General features: G+C 41.6%; 3 protein-coding genes and 1 pseudogene across 3 annotated transcripts; 2 read left to right on the forward strand and 2 right to left on the reverse strand.

Annotated features, from left to right (window-relative positions):
* Positions 1-532: 532 nt before the first annotated feature.
* LOC133717387 (peptidyl-prolyl cis-trans isomerase FKBP20-1) lies at positions 533-2592 on the forward strand. The gene is made up of 6 exons (XM_062144090.1): positions 533-692; positions 1039-1166; positions 1310-1443; positions 1526-1605; positions 2019-2111; positions 2230-2592. Exons 2-6 carry the CDS (start codon positions 1058-1060, stop codon positions 2375-2377), a joined length of 564 nt encoding a protein of 187 aa, XP_062000074.1. The 5' UTR covers positions 533-692; positions 1039-1057; the 3' UTR covers positions 2378-2592.
* A 143-nt stretch (positions 2593-2735) lies between these two features.
* Positions 2736-4406, reverse strand: LOC133717386 (phloretin 4'-O-glucosyltransferase-like). Its single transcript, XM_062144089.1, has one exon. The coding sequence runs from the start codon at positions 4263-4265 to the stop codon at positions 2895-2897; it is 1371 nt and encodes a 456-aa protein (XP_062000073.1). The 5' UTR covers positions 4266-4406; the 3' UTR covers positions 2736-2894.
* Positions 4407-4867: 461 nt separating this feature from the next.
* Positions 4868-24074, forward strand: part of LOC133716874 (peptidyl-prolyl cis-trans isomerase FKBP20-1-like) — a 31135-nt pseudogene continuing 11928 nt past the window's right edge.
* Positions 21826-23382, reverse strand: LOC133717491 (phloretin 4'-O-glucosyltransferase-like). The gene has a single exon (XM_062144213.1). It carries the CDS (start codon positions 23342-23344, stop codon positions 21974-21976), a length of 1371 nt encoding a protein of 456 aa, XP_062000197.1. The 5' UTR covers positions 23345-23382; the 3' UTR covers positions 21826-21973.

Here is a 24074-nt window from a genome sequence, read left to right on the forward strand (position 1 = left end):
AAGTGATTGTTCACTAGTTGTTGCTAGGTTGTGTCGACAAATGGAAGATAAATCTGATGTTGGGCGCATTATCGATGATTGTACGTAAGTCTACTCGACATCACTACACTCAATTCAGATTTTCCATATCTTTCGAGAAGCAAATGGTGCAGCTAATAGACTTGCTCACTTTGCTCGTTCTAAGTTTTTAAATGATGTATGGTTAGATGAGGCATCTATTATTATTCAGGATATCCTCTATGAGGATTCTTATAATTATATATGCACGAGATTTAGGCCCTATGTCCCCCTCAATGCATGATTTTAATCTTAATGCAATAAGTCAGACGTGGAAATGAGTCTCCCAACTTGACTAGATTCCAAACCTCTTTAAAAAAAAAAAAAAACCAATCATAAGACACATCACACATGTAAGACACATGTAAATGACCTTTTTTATCATTTCCTCAACAACAAAAAAAATTAAAATAAATGAATTCAATCACACGCTGTGGGTGCGCGCGTGGGATATCCTCGAAGCATCGGAATATAAAACGCTAAGCTTTTTTCTCGTCTTCTTCACGAACTTCATCAGACGCCCATGGCCACCACAGCTCACAGCAATACGACCCGATTTATCGTCAAAATTTCAACCCGACAACCCGCTTTCCCCGCCCCGAAATTTCGGAACCTCATCCACCGCCTCGAAACGGGTCAGTCCAACCCAACTCTTGCACTCTTCAACCACTCTCTACTTGTCTCTATGTTTGCTTCGCTTGTCAATTTGGCATGATTACTACTAAATTGGTCTACTCTGCTTAAAACCCTAATTTTGATTTGCTTTAAAATCACAAAGCTAGCTGCTTTTGGAATTTGGATGCTGATATTTTGTTGTTGTGTGAATTTCAGTCTTAGCTTTTTTAGGGGTAATTTAGTTTTGATGATTTCTGATTGTTAGGTAACTGATGTGGTGGCTTTGGCTGAATCTGGGCTCTGTTTATTGTCTATAGTAGTGTGTTAAGGCTTAAAGTTTTGTTCTTTTTTTCATGTTATGAACAGACCATTGAAGATTGCAAGTATGAGTGATGCAATTGATTTAACTGGAGATGGAGGTGTGCTCAAGAAGATTGTAAGGCATGCCAAACCGGATGCAACTGGTCCGACGCAAGACCTTCCTCTTGTTGATGGTGGGTAGAGACTGTAATGTTGATTCTGGTTTTCAAATTTTGTTGCTTTAGTGGCCACATTTTGTAGTTATCTGGAAAATAGTATGGAAACTTGTGTTTTCTTACTGAATTGTGATTGTGATGTTGTACTTTGTGTTGGGCAGTTCATTATGAAGGGGTTCTTGAGGAAACTGGGGAAGTGTTTGATACGACTCATGAGGACAATACGATTTTCTCATTTGAGATTGGGAAGGGCAGTGTAATCAAGGCTTGGGATGTCGCACTGAGAACCATGAAGGTCAAGATCTGCTCTTTTTTGGGAAGTTTTGTAATTTTTGAAGCTACCTGTTACATAGTTTCTCTTTTGTTGGTTTCATTAGGTTGGCGAGATTGCTAAGATCACTTGCAAGCCCGAATATGCTTATGGCAGTGCAGGGTCTCCACCAGATATCCCACCAGAGTAATGATTTTCTTCTATTCTTCTATCGATATTGCTCTTTAAGTTAAAGTGTTAGTTACCTTGTAAACATATGAAAATATTTGCCCTGATGCAAAGATAATGTTATTGGCAACAATTTCAATTAGTGGAGATATGAAATATGATTGCATCATTGGTGGTCATCGGCACCCCACTATAAACAAACTTATTTGGTAGATAGAATAGAATGTCCAGAAGCATGTTGAAGTGGTAAGGCTTGCTCTGGGGTTGGCCTTCTTACTGAATCCATACCAATTTATGCATATATCAGTTGCTTTATGATTGTATTCAAATGTTCATACTGCTTCAGTGCTTTGTCAATAATATTCATTCCTTGTCACAAATGCTGCCTCTATAATTTCCTTGGAAACTAATACATATTATGTATCCTGCAGTGCAACCCTTATATTTGAGGTGGAGTTAGTTGCCTGCAACCCACGGAAGGGATTGAGTCTGGGTAGTGCTTCAGAGGAAAGGAATAGGCTAGAGTAAGATCGATATTTACTACTTTATCTATGATCTATATTCTGTAATACTTGTTTCTTTGTTGAATCCATTGAGATTTACCCAGTTTATAAGAATTCTGATGGCTTATGCAACTCACAGAGAACTGAAGAAGCAGAGAGAGCTTGCTGCTGCAACCAAAGAGGAAGAGAAGAAGAAGAGAGAAGAGGCCAAAGCTGCCGCTGCTGCCCGTATTCAAGCTAAGTTAGATGCCAAGAAGGGAGGAAAGGGAAAAGGCAAAGGAAAATAGGCCCTTGAGCATGTTATTAATATGAACCTTAATAATTGATTAGATGGAATAAATGAGTTAGTCCACTCATTAGTTAGACAAGATGGTGGAGTTTGTGCAATAGCATAGTATGAGTGATCTATGATTTTGAATGTCATGATTACTCATTTGAAGCAAATTTCAGATTCGGATGGTTTTAGTCGTCTATTTCAATCAAGTGAGGCTTTTCTTCTGAATCTTTGTGTTTGAAGCAACTTTTTTGAGGCTTTTGTGATTCTCAAATACCCTGATTTCATGTGTAATTACTTGGTTAACACGTGAATTTGAAATGGCTTGAAAAATGCTGGATCGAAATAAAGTTATTTAGGTGGTGAAGAAGTGATTGAACGAAATTAAACAGAGTACAAATAACACTGGAAATACTTTCGCCAACACAGGATGTCAGACCGACCAGAAAAAAACACAGGATGTCAGGATCTGAATTCTGAACCTTGATGAAATCAATCATCTATGGTTGGATGTATATCAACAACCCATTTCAGCCCAACCTTCTGGCGAAGTTCCTGAGATTATCATCCGAAGAACCACCTCCCTTCACAGCCTTCATAGCCAAACCTTTCCATTTCTGAGCATTCCTTCTCATCTCCTCCCCTCTCTCTCCATCCCCCATCACCACTTCCAGACACCTCTTGATCTCTTCACGCTCGATCACTCCCTCTTCATTTTGTCTGGCTCTAACTCCAGTCCCCCACAGCTCCTCAACCAGCTTGGCATTGGTAGTCTGGTCTGCAAAATGAGGGCACCCAACAACCGGAACACCCGCTGCCAAGCTCTCTATAGTAGAGTTCCACCCACAATGCATCACAAAACACCCAACTGACTTGTGGCTCAGCACCTCTAATTGTGAACACCATGGGACTATTAACCCCTGTTCCTTCTTTAGTGTATTGTTTATCAGATTTTGAGTTTCTTGACCCCCTTCATTTCCTGACTTGCGGATAACCCATAGAACTGGGAGTCCACTGTCAACCAAACCATGTAGTATCTCTCCCATCTGACCACTCTTCAACACCACCATGCTCCCAAACGATACATAAACCACAGAAGAATCTGCTTTTGAATCTAGCCACTGAAGGTAATCGTCCACAGACTTGTCAAACAAGTCGCAACGAACTTCAGCATCATTGGAACGAGCCAAGGGACCAACACTAATCAGATTCATATAACCTCTCATATCTCTGATTGCTGCCTCTTCTAACCCATCAAAGGTGTTAAGCAGCACACAAGATTTGGGATCCTGTTCCAAGATTTGGTAGTGTTCCTGAATGGTAGGGAGAATCGAAACATGTGCACTGGTGGGTAGGAGATAGGAAGGTAGCTCATCAGAAGCAAAAGGTGGCAAACCATCGATTTTTATGGAACTTGGAAATGGAAGGCTACTCTGATTCTTATAGTAATCTCTGAAATAATGGTGACAAATTGCAAAGGAAGTGGTGGATGATATGCAAAGAAACGCAGAAGCTATACCAAAACTACTTGCAACTTCAACTGCCCAAGGGAGGAGCATAGTGTAGATTAGGAAGGTGATAGGGCCATGCTCATCGGATTTGGAGATCTTCTCAATCAAAGCAGTGAGTGATTGTGATCCCGCCCGTTTCAGCTCAGACATGATATGGTCCGGGTCATTGGCGGGTTTGACTCCATCGTCAAAGCCATCGGAGAACGAAGCAAATGATAAGCCTTCTAGAGAAGGTAAGGATTTGATTTGGGCAAGGCCATGGACGTTGGTGACAAAGGTGACATGTGAGCTTCCAATGTCTATAAGCCGCTTAGCTAGTTGGAGACTAGGGTTCATATGGCCTTGTCCTGCGCAGGAGATGACAAGGAAGTGGTGGTTCTTACTCTCCATGTAAACCTCTATCGGCTTACTCTGCAATACTATGGATTGAAGTTTGAAGTTGCAAATAATGGAGAGGTGTGTTTAAAGCTTAAAAGATAGCCATCATTCTGGACTTTTGAGTAAAATGGACCTACACTCTCTATCTGCACTTGTAGATAAGAATGAATTTGCTACATGAAATTGCACATTTTTCCACTTGAGTTTCTTGACTAAATTGGTACTATGAATTCCTGATTGTAAGAAACTATATTTAATTGTGCTTAATATATCAGTCTGTGCTCTCTCTTAATAATGCATCAATGCACATGTGGAGTCAACAAGCTTCTGTCTAAAATTTAATATCGATCAGATTATGCTATAAAATTCAGATCTCAAGAATCCAACCTGTTATGTTGAGTAACATAATACCGTGCGACCCCGATACCTATATCAATGTAATTACACCAATCTGGGCCATAACCTTTCAACTTATGAACCTAATTCAGCAGAAAGGTAGTCTACTAGTTACACTGTCACGATCAAACTATCTAAGAAGCATCCATTCCTGCACCTTGTCCATTTTAATGCCACCCAGAACCTGCTCTTTATTTACACACTGGGCATGTTCACTGATGCATGAGCCTCTGCTTGAGCTTGGAGCTGTTGACAGGTTGCATACATCCTTAACGTTGTGGCCATCAAAAAGACCCCGAGGACTAGCCACAGCTACATACAAAATTCAAAAGAAGGATTATTATTTTTCCTTACTATATTAAACCAAAACAAGTGTGACCTTGACCAGTAAAACTAACAGAACTATTTACACTTTAGAAGGAATAATAAGACCTTCCCTCTGGTCGATGGTAGGTAGCTAGAAACTGTAATTTTGATTCTGGTGTTCAAATTTTATTGCTCTAGTGGCCACATTTTGTAGTTAATCGGAAAATAGTATGGAAGCCTGTGTTTGCTTTGTGAATTTTTGGTTCATTATGAAGGCGTTCTTGAGGAAACCGGGGAATATGTGATACGACTCATGAGGACAATACGATTTTCTCATTTAAGATTGGGAAGGGCAGTGTAATGAAGGCTTGGGATGTTGCATTGAGAACCATGAAGGTCAAGATCTGTACGTTCTTTTTTTAGGGAGTTTTGTAATTTTTGAAGCTTCTTGTGACATAGTTTCTCTTTTGTTGGTTAACTTGGTTTCATTACGTTGGTGAGATTGATAAGATCACTTGCAAGCCCGAATACGCTTATGGCAGTGCAGCGTCTCCACCAGATATCTATCCCACCAGGTTGCTTTTGGGACCTCCAAATCTGCTCACTTGACCTCACTCTGTTATGAATTATTAAATGACATATATAACCTACTATAAAATGACTAATAAGGACAATAATTATACCAAAAAATATTACATTGATTTTCTGTAGACTTTCCAATTCAATAATATATATTAGATTGCATTTATTATTTTCCTTATCTATTTTCATTTTCCAATTTCACTACATACTCATTAAAGCATTCATATATATAACAATATATAACAATATTTTTTTTGCAGAGTTAAAACAGAAAAAAAAAAAAAACCACAAAATAGTTCATGTTATTTTCTTGTTGATTAGAAATTAATTTTTAAAACTCAATACCTAGTGTTTAATTTTTTTTATTGAAAAAAATATTTATGTTATCTGATTAAGGAATGGATATGTAATTAAGATTTATAGAGTAATTAATCATTAAATTAACTAAGTTTTTTTTTTTTTTAAGATAATAGTTTGTTTGTAAATTATATGAGGTTATTTGAGGAAATTCAGTGAGGTTTAGTGAGTAAATTTAGTATTTGAAAATTTGATAGGAGGTGTAAAAAGCAAAGGAGGTCAAGTAAGTAAATTGGGAGGTTCCAATAAAAAAAAACTCTTTTCTTTTATTCTTCTATCGATATTGCTCTTTAAGTTTTTTTTTTTTTTTTTGAACCAAACATCAATTTCATTCATACTCAAGCCAGAATGGCACGGATACATACATTCACCAAGGACAAGTTTAGGACGTGGTATGCTAGCACCACCCATTAGACAACCAGTGCTCACTTATTCAGCGAGCCTATGAACTATGAACAGTCATAGTAAATAGGCACAAAAAAAAAAGGGCTAATTACTGTTTAGTACCCTGTGGTTTGAGCCCAACATCCATTCAGTCCCTCGACTTTCAATTTCATCAAAAACACCCCTGCATTATCGAATCTCATCTAATAGGTCATTCCGTCAACAATCCGTCAATTGGAGCCGTTAACTCGCTGACGAGGCATGCCATGTGGGCCCCACCTATAAGGCAAAAATCCAAAATTGCCCCTGCCTCTCTCCCAGCTCCAGAAGAACTTGGCTGCCTCTCTCCCAGGCAACAATCAGTCAACAGCACTACACATTGAGTTGAAAAATTGAGATTTACCTAAATTGCATGAATTATGGTGATTGAGTCTGGGTTGCTGCGAACACAATCTCCAAGCAGATGTCCCCTAACCCAAAATCAAAATTCGGCTACTCTTCAATAACACCTAGCTTTGCACATCACTTCCCAAATTATGAAATTTGGTGTACCCGAGTACCAACATAACATCTAGAGCAAGAATCGACTTCGGAATTGAACCCAGAACCTTAAGAACAGCGATCGTGAACAGTGAACTCCGATGAAGGCCAAGAACACCCAAAAACAGGAACTCGATCAAAACTCAATTAATATCAAAACCAAGTACACCAACACGTAGAGTACGACGAGGGGATCAATTTCCTTACCTCATGCAGATCATTCCGTTGCCGGAATTCGTCGAAGAACAGCCGGAAAACACGAAGCTTCACGGTTTCGATTCCCACTCCAGGGTCGACGAACGACCAAATCGATACCAGAGGGATGTCGCCTCCTCCCCGAAAGCCCCAACCTTTCTCCCAAACCCGACCAGACCCAAGACCCGACCCTGGATTTCAGCTCCATGGACGAAAGCGGGAACCCGCTTTCGGTGATCCTGGCCATGATTGTGGTTTGGTTTCTGGATAGAGTGCCGTTTATGTTGGTGGAGTCGTCGGAGCTGATGAAGCAGCTCGAGACTGACGTGAAGGCCTCGCCGGAGGCGAAGGCGGCGCCGCGTGAGGTGGGCCACTGGTCACCGGGGGGATTCTGGCGGTGGAGATGGTGCTGAGGTCGATGGCATAGGCCTAATATGGGGCAGAATGGTGGAATGGTGGTTAGTCCCAATGGGATGCCGAATAAGAGCATGAATAGTGAAGAGGAAGAGATGAAGGAACTTACACATAATTTCGAGCCAAATTATGCAGAAACAGAGGGAAGATAGCAAGATGCAGAGTTTTGAGCCAATGCCGAGTTCTTCTGGAGCTGGGAGAGAGGCAGGGGCAATTTTGGATTTCTTCCTGATAGGTGGGGCCCACATGGTCTGACATGGCATGCCTCGTCAGCGAGTTAATAGCTCCAATTGACGGATTGTTGACGGAATGACCTATTAGATGATATTCGATAATACAGGGGTGTTTTTGATGAAATTGAAAGTCGAGGGACTGAATCGATGTTTGGCTCAAACCACAGGGTACTAAACAGTAATTAGCCCAAAAAAAAAAAACAAAAGTGCATAGGTCCCTTAAAATACAAGGAATTTGTTGTATTTAGACGAACTAAAAACATAGGGATGGGCTTAGAGCAAAACCCTAGCCCATCAAATTTATGTCCCAAGGAGCTACAATAGCAGGCCTACTGAAGCCCAACAGGCCAAGATTGGCCCAGACCATACTTCCATCTCCAAACCCGTGCAGCAAGCATAGTAGTCATCAGTCACCACCATGCCCACACCCGCTCCGGCAGGATTTCCGCCGTCCCGATGCAAACACCGCCACAGAACCCCGCCACGACCCATCGCTCCACGATTCCACGCCGCCGCCGAAGTCGAAACCACGACCAAACGCTCCTTAACAGCTGCAATGTCGTCGATCTGCAAACCGAGACCCACCATAACTGCACCGCACGCATCCCAGAGAATTTCGTCGATCTTGAGCCAAAAACCACCTGCAAAGACCTTCGAGCAAACCCACCCCAGAGCCTCCGGGATGTTAGCCACAGGTCCCGTCCGGCAGTAGATCACACGTCATTGGTGAGGCCAAAAGGCCAGCCCAAATGCCATAGCCGCCGCCGGACGAGAGCAATATCTTAGTTGGGCCGCCGCCGACCTTTTTCTCTCTCTCTCTCTCAGAGCTCTTTAAGTTGAAGTGTCAGTTACCTTGTAAACTTACGAAAATATTTGTCCTGATGCTTGTTAGCAACAATTTAAATTAGTGGATTGGGAGTGAAATTCACACTATTTCACTTCTCATTTTACAATCCACACTACATATTTCTTTTTTTAGTAAGTTAAAGTTTTGTTTGTCGTAACTTAATTTTGTCTAGCTTTTTAAAAGAATTTCAATTGAAAAGGGAAAAAAAGAGTGTGGATTGTAAAATGAGAAGTGTGATTTTCAGTCTCCTTAGTGAAAATATGAAATATGATTGCATGTGTTAAGGGAACTTTTTTTAGCCCAAATAAAAGTTGTAACCCTAGTACGCGCCTCCGCGACCTACTCCCTACTTCATTGGCTTTTCCGCTCTTCCGACTACGCTGCCATGTTAGGAAAGCCTCAGGGATGGTCGGCGTGCGCCGTGCGTGGTCGGACGGGACTAGTTCTATGGGATGCTTCTGAATGAGCAGCGAGGCAGTAAGAGTGAAGGACCTAAATCAGGTTGGTGACCAGATCGATTCCTATTTGATAACGAACTGGTGATGGGATCGACAATGTTTGGCGACTGCAGGTGGTTGGCGGCAGCTAGTGGTGATGGGGTGCAATCTGACGTGACCTCTAGATTTGGAAGAGGATGTAGCTCAAATGCAAATGGGAGGTGGTTGCGAGGCTTGGTTATGGCAGCGAAAGGACGGATTTTACTGGATCCGTTCTAGTGGAGGTTCTCGCAGTCTAGTTTGGCTTGGTCGATGGCTTTAGTGTGATGGTGGGATGGTCACTCGGTGTGCTACGGCGAATGCGACTTCGATGGCTGCTAGTGGCGGCGGCGATGGCGTTCGTTGTGCTGGTATCTGCCTGTCACCAAAGTGTTGGGCTGGTCCTGGTGGTTAGGGCTGGGTATTTGGGCTTTGTCCTTGAGCTAGGTATATTGGTCGTGTGGGTTGGAGTTTTCTTGTCTAGCCTTTTTTAGTGGTCTTAGTGGCTAGTTTTAGCCTATCAAATGGATTTTGGTTTTTATCGGCTTAATTCTTAGTTTCTCTAGTTGTACACCAATTGAGATCTCTAGATGACTAGATTTACTATTTGGGGGAGTTAGGTTGTGAGGGTTTGGGTCCATTGTTTTTTTAGGCATGAATAAGTGAGCTCATTCTGTTTACGATGAGGGTTACATGTCAATTTGCTTGGCGGCTTGTGTCATCTATGATTTTGGTATAAGACAGCATTTGATGTACATGTGTTCTCGCCATAGATAAGTAATGAAATTATACTTTCTTTCAAAAAAAAAAAATTAAATATGATTGCATCATTGGTGGTCATCTGCACCCCACTGTAAACAGACATATTTGGTATATAGATTACAATGTCAAGAAGCATGTTGAAGTGGTAAGGCTTCCTCTTGGGTTGGCCTTCTTAGTTCTTACTGAACCCATACCAATTTATGCATCTATCAGTTGCTTTATGATTGTATTCAAATGTTCATACTGCTTCAGTGCTTTGTAGATGATATTCATTCCTTGTCACAAACGGTGCCTCTTTAATTTCCTTGGAAACTTGATGTAGAACGGATAGCAATCCGATTTGAAGAGCAGTTGGATCGTGCAAAAGGAGGAAAGTTACTATTGCAACTTTCGCATTCGGTGTCCGATTTGATCGTGCCATAGCTTTCCGGAAAGGGAATCGCACCAGGAGCAAAACTCGTCACTATGCCACGACATGTGGGCTTTTTAGGGCTTTCGGGGTCGTTTAGGGCCTCAAAACTGCATTTTACTATTTTTTAGAATTTTTGGTTTCCTAGTTTGTTTTGTTTTTACCCGTGGGCTTTAGGGTTTCATTGTTAGTCGCCCTAGGGTTTCTTTTCTCATATATAAGCAACCTTAAACGGCTGCAGAACCATCTTTTATCATAGGGCAAAACTCTATTTAGTCCCTATACTTTACCTCCGTCATCGTTTCAGTCCCTAGCTTTCTAATTTAATCTGTTTAGTCCCTAATGTTACAATTTTACTCCAATTGGGTCGGTCCGTCAAAACGCTCCGTGACATGGCTGACGTGCCTGCAAACCATACGCCAACTCAGCGCCACTCAGCGCCACGTAAGCTCGATGCAATGTGAAATGTCCTAAATGACCATGGCCTCTAACACATATCGTAATCACCCACAGACAGACCCAGATCGCAATCACCCCAAACCCTAAAAATCAAAATTCCCCAAAAACAGAAACACTCTCTCTACCCCCGTAATCGAGAAACCCAGAAATCGTACTCCGATCCCATTGAAATTCAAATACCCTAACTCGAAAACTGAAATCCGGCCATAAGACTGAAGAACTAACGCAACCAGGTTCGAAGTACAGCCCGATCTGTAGAAGTGGCGACATGGTGGGAGACAATCTCGATGTCTGGGTTCCCCGAGCTGAAGACGAGAAGGAGAAGGATGATGTGCCTGATTATGGTGAGTTTCGAATGCAAATTTGGGGATTTTTCGATGGATTGATGTTTTCGAACATTCTAGGGTTTGGTAAAAAAAGTTGGGGGTTTTTCGAGGGTTGTTCGATTCTAATGGCTGAGGGTTATTCTAAAACTGTTTTTGGTAGAAATTTTCCTTTTTCAAAGACTTGTGTTGTTGATAAAGGGTTTTGTTGATTTCGATTTCTAGGGTTTGACAAAAAAAAATTTCGGGCCTTTGTGTCTCTACGAGTTTCTGGTATATCGATGTTTGCTTTATGGCTGATTGAGAGTGAAATTGAGTAGGTGGTCCTAGTACTTTGTAAAGAATGGTGGCTGGGTTATGTGAAGCATGATTTGGCTTTTAAAATTGTCTGCAAGAAGTTGTTTATTCTGGTTGGCTTTTAATATTGAGGTTTGGCTTGTACAGCTGTGGGTGGTCCTAGCACTTTGTAAAGAATGAATAATGAATTATTTGGTTGGGACCATGTGTGAAGATGTTGGTAAATGTTTGCTGGGGACCCTATGTTTGGCCCCTTTCGGTTTTGGCTTATACCTCTTTATGGAGGCAAACCAGTTGGTTGTGTAGGCTTTATGAAGGCATGCACTTTTAGGGCAGATGTGCTTTATGTTTTGGCTGGTTTGAGTTCGATATTTATGGGTGCTTCAATCACTATTAAGAGTTATTAATTTTCTTGCTGTTGATTGATAATTGCAGGTGATCCAGACTATTTCACACTGAAGGTTTGGCATGGAGGGTGCATAAGGGATCAGACTTATGTTGGAGGGATGGCAAGTCACTTCGACAATGTCAACAAAGATACCATGTCCCTTGTAGAGGTGGATAATATGGTCATGCAGCTGAACCCGGCTTATGCAGGTCAAAGAATTGACTACTGGTACAAGGTTGGGGATGAGAATGATGAGTTGTTGAAGTTGGAGAATGATAGGGATGTCATGACCATGTGTTCAGCTGTTCCAGCTTATAGACTCATCATTCTATACTTGGACCACATGGGGCTGCATGAAGTCTATGGGGTTGACCCGGATGATGATGTATTCATGTATGAAGACTTCCTTTTTGGTGAAGTTGGAAGCAATGGTGTGGTTATTGAAGAACTGCCGGATGAGCCTATACCTGGCAGAAACAAGGGAGTCTCTATAAGGGAGGCTGAGGACTGTGTGCCAACTCAAGGTAGCATTGCTTGTGGGATTGGTCCAAGGGACAAGGGAAAACAGTTGATGCTAGAGTACAATTCAGCTTCAAAGCATAAAGAAAGTGGGAGGCAAACTTCAAGTGGGTCAGGTCAGTCAACTATATATGCTGGTTCAAGTCATGTTGGGCAGTCAAGTGTTGGTCAAGGTTCAAGTGAACATGGGCAGTCAGGTTTAGGTCAGTCTAGTTTAGGTCAACAGTCAAGAAGTGTGGGTCAAAGCATTGATGTACAACAAGAAGGTCCGAGCTTGAGGGATATTGAACTCTTGGACTATCAACAATCATTTGGTGGTGGTTTGTTAGATGAAGAGGATTATGAGGAGCAGCCGGGCAGTGAAGAAGAAGATGGGAGTGAGGATGATGATTACAATCCTCTAGCAGATGATGATGATTATGAGCAGTACGGAGTAGATGATGATGATTGGCTGGAGGAGGTTGAGCTTGAACATAGTTCACACAGAACTGCTCCTCAAAGTGGAAGTATTCGAGAGCAGCGATTTCGGGAACCTCAAGTTCCAGACTTTGAGGATAATGAAGATATGTTTGCTGATGATGGTTCCGATGAGGAGCAACAGAATTACATTATTAATTCTGATGGTGAGCAGGAAGAGGTTGGTAATGAATTCAACCCCAAAACAGACATGAAGAGGCCTGTTTTCAAATTAGGCTTGAAGTTTGGTACGGTTCAGATATTAAGAGATGCTTTGAGGGAGATGGCCATACAAGGTGGCTGGGAATATGTTTTTATCAAAAATGACAAAAGCAGGTTTAGGGTTATTTGCAAAGAGGATGACTGTCCTTTTAAGTTGTTTGCCTCCAAAATGCAGCATGAGAACACACTAATGATCAAGGGGTATACTCCAACACACACATGCACAAGGAAGTTTAACAACAGTATGGTGAAATTGAGCTATTTAACTGCAAAGTTCAAGGACCAGATTGCCCTCAATGCTGCATGGAATCCAGGTATATTTTCTGTCCTTTTTGGTATTTTTGAAGCTGTTTTGGTTGAGTGAAGCATGATTTGTTGGTATTGGTTTTTGATTGCAGATTCACTTGCTAAAACAATGTCACAAAAGATTCGAGCAAGAGTGTCAAGGCAAATGGCCTATAAGGCCAAAAGGGCTGCTTTGCTTGAAGTGGACGGTTCTATAAGATACCAGTTTGCAAGACTCAAGGATTATGCCAGTGAGCTGAAGAGGGTGGATCCAGAAACTACAGTAGACATAAAGTGTGATTTCAGTAACACAAGGAAGGATCCAGTATTCAAAAGAATGTATATCTGCTTAGGAGCATTGAAGAATGGAATCAAAGCTGGTTGTAGGAGTGTTATAGGATTGGATGGAGCACATTTAAAAAGCTGTTTTGGTGGCCAGCTTTTGACAGCAGTTGGAACAGATGCAAACAACACAAGTTGGGTTGTTGCTTATGCAATGGTGGAATTGGAGACCAAGGACTCATGGATATGGTTTCTTGAGCTACTGTGCAAGGATTTGGAAATCAAGGAAGATGGAGCAGGTTGGGTTTTCCTAAGTGACAAGCAAAAAGGTCTCAAACCTGCTTTTGAAGAAGTGGTTCCTAGTGCACATATAAGGTTTTGTGTTAGACATATGTGGACTAATTTCACAAAACTGTTTCCTGGAAAAGTGATGAAGGATCAAATGTGGAAATGTGCCAAGTCCACCACTTTGCCCTATTATCTAAATGATATGGAGGAGATGAAGGCACTTGATGAGGATGCATACAAATGGATGACAGGTACAGCAATATAAATTTGGCTTTCAGTTAGGAATGTTTACTGTATTTAATTACTCTTTTGATTTGCAGATGATGAAAGGCCTCCAAAACATTGGTGTAGAGCTTTCTTCAACACAACAAGCAACTGTGACATTATGGACAATAACTTGTCTGAGAGTTTCAATAGTTGGATTGTGGAAGCAAGGAAGAAACCACCTGTGACAATGTTTGAAGAAATAAGAGTCAAGATTATGAAGAGGATTCAGATGAGAAAAGAGAAAATGGAAGCTTTCCAAGGAAACATCTGCCCTAAGCCAAGGAAGGTGCTAGAGAAGAATAAGCTGAAGGCTGCGACAGATTGTATTCCCACTTTCAATGGTGGTGATGAGGCTGAGGTGGAAAATGTCGAAGGAAACAAGAATGTGGTCAACCTTAGATTGAGGACATGTAGCTGCAGGAGGTGGGACTTGACTGGAATCCCATGCAAGCATGCGGTTTCTGCCATTCATTTGAGGAGGCAAGACCCGGATGATTATGTGGCAGACTGTTATCTGAAGAAGACTTATATGGCTATATACAACAACTTGATAAGGCCTGTTAATAGCATGGACTTGTGGGCAAGAAGTGAGGATCCGCCAATATTACCTCCAGAATATTCAAGGCAGCCGGGAAGGCCAAAGACAAAGAGATTTAAAGACGCTTCAGAAATGGCTCAAAGTGGTGATGGAAAACTTGGAAGGCAACAAACATCTTTAAAGTGCAGCAACTGCCACCAAGTCGGCCACAATGTTAAAACATGTCAAAGACATTTACCACCAAAGCCAAAGAAAGCTGCTGCTGTTTCTAGGAAAAGGAAGGTCATCAATGAAGAAGGACATGGTACCGAAGATCAGGTATTCCAATCTTGTCACATGCTTGTTGTGATTTGTGAATTTATTTGACTTGCTCTAAATTTATAACACATTTGATATTGTTCTTGGTTGCTGCAGTCTAAGAAAGGGAAAAAAAGTACGTTGTCTGCAAATGAGTTGAGGAAGAAGGCCAAAGAAAGGGCTGAGTATCAAAGGGTAAGAATTCCTAGCTTGCTTAAGGGTTTTGTGAATTTGTCCAAATACCAGATTTAAGTTGTTTACTTTTGTTTTTGTGTCCAGAAAAAGTTTGCTGCTGCCAAGGCAGCAAAGCTGCCGGCAGCAAACAAGTCTGCCTCAACAACATCAAGGCCTCAACATACCACAACAACACCTACAAGCTCAAGGCCTCAACAAACCACAACTGCCCCACTAAGTTCAAGGCCTCCACAAGCTTCTACAACATCAAGCAACAAGGCTGCAACTTCAACAAGGTCATCTCAAAGGATTCGACAAAGGTCAGGTATGGGAGATGGAAAACAGTAGTGAAATAGACCTCTTGAGTTAACATAGGCAGCAATTGAATGTAGACATCCCTTTTTGTGCAACTATGTGTTGTGTCACTTAGTTGCTAGCTCTAATTTTTTGCTAAGATTATTAGAGCTAAATTATTGTCATATTTGAACAATTGATGGTGGATGCATTGCTCTAATTTTTGTTTTTGGTCAATTAGAGCTTTTTCATAGCTTGCTGCAAATACAATGTCCTATTTTGAATGAAGTTGATTCACATTTTAGTTAACGGATTATTCTCCATGAAGTGGAATGTCTTTTAGCTCTAGCAGGTTTATATTCATGTAATCTGGTTTTTTTGTTGTTGCTGGCTGGCAATTTATATGGCTCATTTGTATTCCCGCTGAATTTGGGGGTTTCAACTGAAAGTTTGATTCACTTTGGACGGTATTTTTGCTTAACAATGGGGGAGAACCGAAAGGGGGTATTCTAAACATTTTACAAAGTACCAGGAATATGGATTGCTGATTTGGCATAGCTTGGATGGCCACATCAGCAATGTAACGGCTGAAGTTGACAGCATACTAACGGCGGGGATCAATTGGAGTAAAATTGTAACATTAGGGACTAAACAGATTAAATTAAAAAGTTAGGGACTGAAACGATGACGAATGCTCACTATAGGGACTAAACAGAAGTTAGCCCTTTATCATATTATCAAGTAAATTGAGATTTATCTCTTTTATCTCTGGTGGACTCCAGAAACTTTGTTCTAGGTTTATTGCTTGTAAACCTTAGGTGATCTTTCCGACTGCGTCAGGTGGTATCAGAGCAGGTCTTCCCTGTCTCTTTACCTTGGTAGCAATGGGTGAAGTTACGAAAGCATATCTTGATGCTCTTACCGCTTTTCTTACCGCAGCGTTTACCGCTGCCATCAATACCTTGAACAATCGGATTGGAGAAATTCGTGGATTGGTGGGAGAACGAAACAATGGCAACAACAACAACAATAATCGGAATAGAGGCGGGGAAGGAGGCCAACGAGCTGGGGCTCCACGTGGTGAAGTTGTTGCTAATAATTCAGAAGATGAGTCTGAAGAAGAAATTGTGCAACCTGAACAACAAGGACAAGCTGACCAGGATTACAAAGTCAAGGCTGAAATTCCTTTCTTTTCGGGCAACTTGGGTGTAGAAGATTATCTGGATTGGCAGCTTCAGGTGGACAGATTCTTTGAGATTATGGAGGTGCCTGAACACAAGCAGGTTAAGCATGTTGCCTGGAGATTGAAGAGTATTGCTGCAGTTTGGTTGGATAAGTTGCAGAGTACTCGAAAGAAGCAGAGGAAGCAGGGCGTTAAAATATGGCGAAGAATGAAACAGCTGATGATGGAGAGATTCTTGCCATATGATTATAAGCAGATTCTGTACAGGTTGTATATTGAATGTGTCCAGGGAACTAGGACAGTGGCTGAGTACACCGCTGAGTTCTTACGTTATTCAGAGCGTAATGAACTAGGAGAAACTGAGGGCCAGAATGTGGCTCGCTATATCAGTGGGCTGAAGCCTTTCATTCAGGAGAAAATTGGGTTACAAACTGTGTGGACTGTAGCAGAAGCTTCAAATCTAGCATTGAAGGCCGAATTGTTAGAGAAGCCTTCACGAGCTTCTTCTTTCCAGAGATATAACTACCAAAGGAGCACAGATTTGGTAAACGCCTCAACTGACAAGGGTAAAACCTTACAGCAGAATACAGGAAGTGATTTTAGGGCTTCCAATCCCCCTTCTAAAGGGACTGGCAGTTCTAGCAGTTCTAGTGGTGCTCCAAATAGGGCTCCAAACCAGAGGCTTAATAATCCTTATGCTAGGCCTACAACAGAAGTCTGATATAGATGCAACAAGCCTGGGCATAGATCTAATGTGTGTCCTGAGAGGAGACAAGCTGCTCTTATAGGTGAGTATGATGAAGATGAAGAAGAAGTTGGAAGAGATGACGATTATGATGGGGCTGAGTTTGCGGTGGAGGAGTCTCCTGAAAAGGTTAATATTGTGTTGCAGCGGGTTTTATTGTCTCCTAAAGAAGATGGGCAGCGACGCAATATTTTCATGTCACTTTGTTCCATTAATAACAAAGTGTGCAATTTGATTGTGGATAATGGGAGCTGTGAAAATTTTGTAGCCAAGAAGCTGGTGGAGTATTTGCAGTTACCTACACAGCCTCATGAGGCACCTTATTCCCTTGGGTGGGTCAAGAAAGGTCCACAGGTTCGAGTTGTTGAGTCCTGCAAAGTACCGGTATCTATTGGTAAGCATTATAAAGATGACATTCTGTGTGATATTATCGGTATGGATGCTTGTCATATTTTATTTGGGCGACCTTGACAATATGATGTGGATGTGACTTACAAAGGCAGAGATATTGTGATGATGTTTATGTGGAATAGTCATAAAATTGCTATGGCTCCTGTTTGTCAATTTGAGAAGTCTAGTGGAAAGAAAGGGGAGAGTTTTCTGAGCTTGTCTAGCAGTGAATTCGATATGGAGGAAGCCTTTAAAGAATCTGAAGTTATTTGTCCAATGGTGATTAAAGGGTTGTTGGCGGCAGAAAATGAAGATATGGTGATCCCTAAAGAAGTGCAGAATATGTTGGGAGAGTTTGAGGAGTTGATTTGGGATGAGCTGCCCAACGAGTTACCACCTATGAGGGACATTCAGCATCAAATTGATTTGGTTCCTGGAGCTAGTTTGCCAAATCTGCCCCATTACCGCATGAGTCCTAAAGAGAATGAGATTTTGAGGGAGCAGATCGAAGACTTGCTGAAGAAAGGATTCATTCGTGAAAGTATGAGTCCTTGTGCAGTTCCAGTCCTCCTTGTTCCTAAGAAGGGTAATCAATGGCGGATGTGTGTTGATAGCAGGGCTATAAATAAGATCACTGTGAAGTACAGGTTTCCTATTCCTTGTTTGGAGGACATGCTTGATGAGCTAGATGGTTCCAAGGTGTTTACCAAGATAGATCTTTGAAGTGGTTACCATCAGATTTGAATCAAGCCAGGGGATGCATGGAAGACAGCCTTTAAGAGCAAGGATGGGTTATATGAGTGGATGGTGATGCCATTCGGGTTGTCTAATGCACCCAGCACCTTTATGAGGCTTATGAACCAGGTTCTTCCTCCTTTTATTGGTTCTTTTGTCATGGTGTATTTTGATGATATATTGATATATAGCAGGACCAAAGAAGAACATCTTATACATTTGAGGCAGGTTCTGGGAGCTTTGTAGGAAAATAAACTGTACATTAACCTTAAAAAGTGTACTTTCTGCACCAGCAAGCTGTTGTTTCTGGGTTTTGTGGTTGGAGAAGAAGGCATTCAGGTTGATGAAGAGAAGATAAGAGCTATAAGAGAATGGCCAGCTCCAAAAACAGTTTCTAAGGTGCGGAGTTTCCATGGTTTGGCTACTTTCTACAGAAGATTTGTAAGAAATTTCAGTACCATTACTGCTCCTATTACTGAATGTTTGAAGAAAGGCAAGTTCCAGTGGGGAGAAGAACAAGAAAAGAGTTTTGCTTTATTTAAGGAGAAATTTTGTACCGCACCAGTTCTTGTTCTTCCCAATTTTGACAAGGTGTTCAAGGTTGAATGTGATGCTAGTGGCGTGGGAGTCGGAGCTGTATTGTCACAAGAAAAGAGACCGGTAGCCTTCTTTAGTGAAAAGTTGAGTGAAGCTCGTCAAAGGTGGAGTACTTATGATCAGGAATTTTATGCAGTGTTCCGGGCATTGAAGCAATGGGAGCACTACCTTATTCAGAGAGAGTTTGTATTGTTCATTGATCATCAGGCCTTGAAGTATCTTAACAGTCAGAAAACTGTAAACAAGATGCATGCAAGGTGGGTGAGTTTTCTGCAGAAATTTCTTTTTATGATTCAGCATAAATGTGGTACTCTTAACAAGGTGGCAGATGCTTTGAGTAGGAGGGCTTCTTTGCTGGTCACTTTAGCTCAGGAGATTGTGGGGTTTGATCTCTTGAAGGAATTGTATGAGGAAGATGTTGACTTTAAGGAGATTTGGGCCAAGTGCAGTAGCCATAATGCAGTTGCAGATTTTTATATGAATGAAGGTTATCTATTCAAGCGCAATCGACTATGTATCCCTAGTTCTTCATTGAGGGAGAAACTGATCAGAGATCTGCATGGAGGGGTTTTGAGTGGCCACTTGGGCCGAGACAAAACTATTGCTAGCCTTGAGGAGAGGTATTTTTGGCCACAGCTGAAGAAAGATGTAGGAGCTATTGTGAGGAAGTGCTACACCTGCCAGGTTTCTAAGGGTCAGTCCCAAAATACTGGTCTTTATTTACCTTTACCTGTTCCTGAAGATATTTGGCAGGATCTTGCTATGGACTTTGTGTTGGGCTTACCCCGTACCCAAAGGGGTGTGGATTCTGTGTTTGTGGTAGTTGACAGGTTCTCCAAGATGGCGCACTTTATAGCTCGTAAGAAGACTGCTGATGCGTCCAATATAACCAAACTGTTTTTCAGGGAGGTGGTTCGTTTACATGGAGTGCCCAAGTCCATTACCTCTGATAGAGACACGAAGTTCCTTAGTCACTTCTGGATTACATTGTGGAGAATGTTTGGAACAGCTTTGAATCGTAGCAGCACAGCTCACCCTCAAACTGATGGGTAGACAGAGGTTACTAACAGGACTTTGGGTAACATGGTGCGGAGTGTTTGTGGAGATAGGCCTAAACAGTGGGATTATACTTTGCCACAGGTGGAGTTTGCTTATAATAGTGATGTGCATAGTGCAATAGGGAAGTCACCATTCTCATTAGTTTATACTGCTGTTCCTCGACATGTGGTTGATTTAGTGAAGCTTCCTAAAGTTCCTGGTGTTAGTGTCGCTGCTGAAGGCATGGCTAAGGATGTGCAGACTGTTAGAGAAGAAGTTAAGGCCAAGTTGGAAGAGACTAATGCAAAGTATAAGGCTGCAGCTGACAAGCATCAAAGAGTTGACGACGTGTTCCAAGCGGGTGACAACGTGGTGGTGTTTCTAAGGAAGGAGAGGTTTCCTGTTGGTACCTACAACAAGCTGAAGCCAAGAAAATATGGTCCTTTTAAGGTGCTTCGGAAGATCAACGACAATGCTTATGTTGTTGCCCTTCCTGATTCCATGGGCATTTCTAACACCTTTAATGTGGCTGATCTGCATGAGTTTCGTGAGGATGAGGTTCTTTGTCCTGAAGAGAACTCGGGGTCGAGTTCTTCAGAGGTGGAGGAGACTGATGTAGAACTGATAGCAGTCCGATTTGAAGAGCAGTTGGATCGTGCAAAATTAGGAAAGTTACTATTGCAACTTTCGCATTCGGTGTCCGATTTGATCGTGCCACAGCTTTCCGGAAATGGAATCGCACCAGGAGCAAAACTCGTCGCTATGCCACATCTTGTGGGCTTTTTCTGGCTTTTGGGGTCGTTTAGGGCCTCAAAACTTCATTTTACTGTTTTTCAGAATTTTCGGTTTCCTAGTTTGTTTTGTTTTTACCCGTGGGCTTTAGGTTTCATTGTTAGTCGCCCTAGGGTTTCTTTTCTCATATATAAGCAACCTTAAACGGCTGCAAAACCATCTTTTATCATATTATCAATTAAATTGAGATTTATCTCTTTTATCTCTGGTGGACTCCAGAAACTTTGTTCTAGGTTTATTGCTTGTAAACCTTAGGTGATCTTTCCGACTGCGTCAAAACTAATACATATTATATATCCTGCAGTGCAACCCTCATATCTGAGGAGTTAGTTGCCTGCAACCCACGGAAGCGATTGAGTCTGGGTAGTGCTTCAGAGGAAAGGAATATATAGGCTAGAGTAAGATATTTACTACTTTATCTATGATCTATATTCTGTAATAATTGTTTCTTTGTTTTTTTTCTTTTCTTTTTTTCTCTTTTTTAAAAGATGATCAAAATGTTTCACTCCTGCCCCCATGGTGACTCGAACCCAATAATTGTTTCTTTGTTGAATCCATTGAGATTTACCCAGTTTATAAGAATTATGATGCCTTATGTTACATTTCGCAACTCACAGAGAACTGAAGAAGCAGAGAGAGCTTGCTGCTGCAACCAAACAGGAAAGAAGAAGAGAGAAGAGGCCAAAGCTGCCGCTGCTGCCCGTATTCAAGCTAAGTTAGATTCCAAGAAGGGAGAAAGGGAAAAGGCAAAGGAAAATAGGCCCTTGAGCATGTTATTACTATGAACCTTTATAATTGATTAGATGGAATAAATGAGTTAGTCTACTCATTAGTTAGACAGAATGGTGGAGTTTATGCAATAGCGTAGTATGAGTGATCTATGATTTTGAATGTCATGATAACTCATTTGAAGCAAATTTCAGATTCGGATGGTTTTAGTCGTCTATTTCAATCAAGTGAGGCTTTTCTTCTGAATCCCTGTGTTTGAAGCAACTTTTTTGAGGCTTTTGTGGATTCTCAATTACCTTGATTTCATGTGTAACTTGGTTAACACGTGAATTTGAAATGGCTTGAATGCTGGATCGAAATTAAGTTATTTAGGTGGTGAAGAAGTGATTGAACGAAATTAAACAGAGTACAAACAACACTGGAAATACTTTCGCCAACACAGGATGTCGGGATCTGAATTCTGAACCCTGAACCTTGATGAAATCAGTCATTTATGGTTGGATGTATATCAACAACCCATTTCAGCCCAACCTTCTGACGAAGTTCCTGAGATTATCATACGAAGAACCACCTTCCTTCACAGCCTTCACAGCCAAACCTTTCCATTTCTGAGCATTCCTTCTCATGTCCTCCCCTCTCTCTCCATCCCCCATCACCACTTCCAAACACATCTTAATCTCGCCACGCTCGATCACTCCCTCTTCATTCGCTCTGGCTCTAACTCCAGTCCCCCACAGCTCCTCCACGAGCTTGGCATTTGTAGTCTGGTCTGCAAAATGAGGGCACCCGACAACCGGAACACCAGCTGCCAAGCTCTCTATAGTAGAGTTCCACCCACAATGCATCACAAAACACCCAACTGACTTGTGGTTCAGCACCTCTACTTGTGAACACCATGGCACTATTAACCCCTGTTCCTTCTTTAGTGTATTGTTTATCAGATTTTGAGTTTCTTGACCCCCTTCATTTCCTGACTTGCGGATAACCCATAGAACTGGGAGTCCACTGTCAACCAAACCATGTAGTATCTCTGCCATCTGACCACTCGACAACACCACCATGCTCCCAAACGATGCATAAACCACAGAAGAATCTGCTTTTGAGTCCAGCCACTGAAGGTAATCGTCCCCAGACTTGTCAAACAAGTCGCAACGAACTTCAACATCATTGGAACGAATCAAGGGACCAACAGTAATCAGATTCATATGACTTCTCATATCTCTGATTGCTGCCTCCTCTAACCCATCAAAGGTGTTAAGCAGCACACAAGAGTTGGGATCCTGTTCCAAGATTTGGTAGTGTTCCTGCAAGGTAGGGAGAATCGAAACATGTGGACTGGTGGGTAGGAGATAGGAAGGTAGCTCATCAGAAGCAAAAGGTGGCAAACCATCGATTGTTATGGAACTTGGAAATGGAAGGCTACTCTGATTCTTATAGTAATCTTTGAAGTAATGGTGGCAAATTGCAAATGAAGTGGTGGATAATATGCATAGATACGCAGAAGCTATACCAAAACTACTGGCAACTTCAGCAGCCCAAGGGAGGAGGATGGTGTAGATTAAGAAGGTGATAGGGCCATGCTCATCGGATTTGGAGATCTTCTCAATCAAAGCAGTGAGTGATTGTGATCCCGCCCGCTTCAGCTCAGACATGATGTGGTCTGGGTCATTGTCGGGTTTGACTCCATCGTCAAAGCCATTGGAGAACGAAGCAAATGATAAGCCTTCTAGAGAAGGTAAGGATTTGATTTGGGCAAGGCCATGGACGTTAATGACAAAGGTGACATGTGAGCTTCCAATGTCTATCAGCCGCTTAGCTAGTTGGAGACTAGGGTTCATATGGCCTTGTGCATTGGAGGAGATGACAAGGAAGTGGTGGTTCTTACTCTCCATGAAAACCTCTATTGGCTTACTCTGCAATTAACTATGGATTGAAATTTGAAGTTGCAAATAATGGGGAGGTGTATTTAAAGCTTAAGATAGCCATCATTCTGGACTTTTGTGTAAAATGGACCTACACTATCTATCTACACTTGTAGATAAGAATGAATTTGCTACATGTAATTGCACATTTTTCCACTTGAGTTTCTTGACTAAATTGGTACTATGAATTCCTGATTGTAAGAAACTATATTTAATTGTGCTTAATCAGTCTGTGCTCCCTCTTAATAATGCATCAATGCACATGTGGAGTCAAGAAGCTTCTGTCTAAAATTTAATATCGATCAGATTATGCTATAAAATTCAAATCTCAAGAATTCAAATATACCAACTTGTTATGTTGAGTAACATAATACCGTGCGACCCCGATACCTATATCAATGTAATTACACCAATCCGGGCCACAACCTTTCAACTTATGTGCCTAATTCAGCAGAAAGGTAGTCTACTAGTTACACTGTCACGATCAAACTATCTAAGAAGCATCCATTCCTGCACCTTGTCCATTTTAATGCCACCCAGAACCTGCTCTTTATTTACACACTGGGCATGTTCCCTGATGCATGAGCCTCTGCTTGAGCTTGCAGCTGTTGACAGGTTGCATACATCCTTAACGTACGTTGTGGCCATCAAAAAGACCCCGAGGACTAGCCACAGCTACATACAAAATTCAAAAGAAGGA

Source organism: Rosa rugosa, chromosome 6 (genome assembly GCF_958449725.1).
Source record: "Rosa rugosa chromosome 6, drRosRugo1.1, whole genome shotgun sequence".
In the NCBI taxonomy this organism is placed as follows: Eukaryota; Viridiplantae; Streptophyta; class Magnoliopsida; order Rosales; family Rosaceae; genus Rosa; species Rosa rugosa.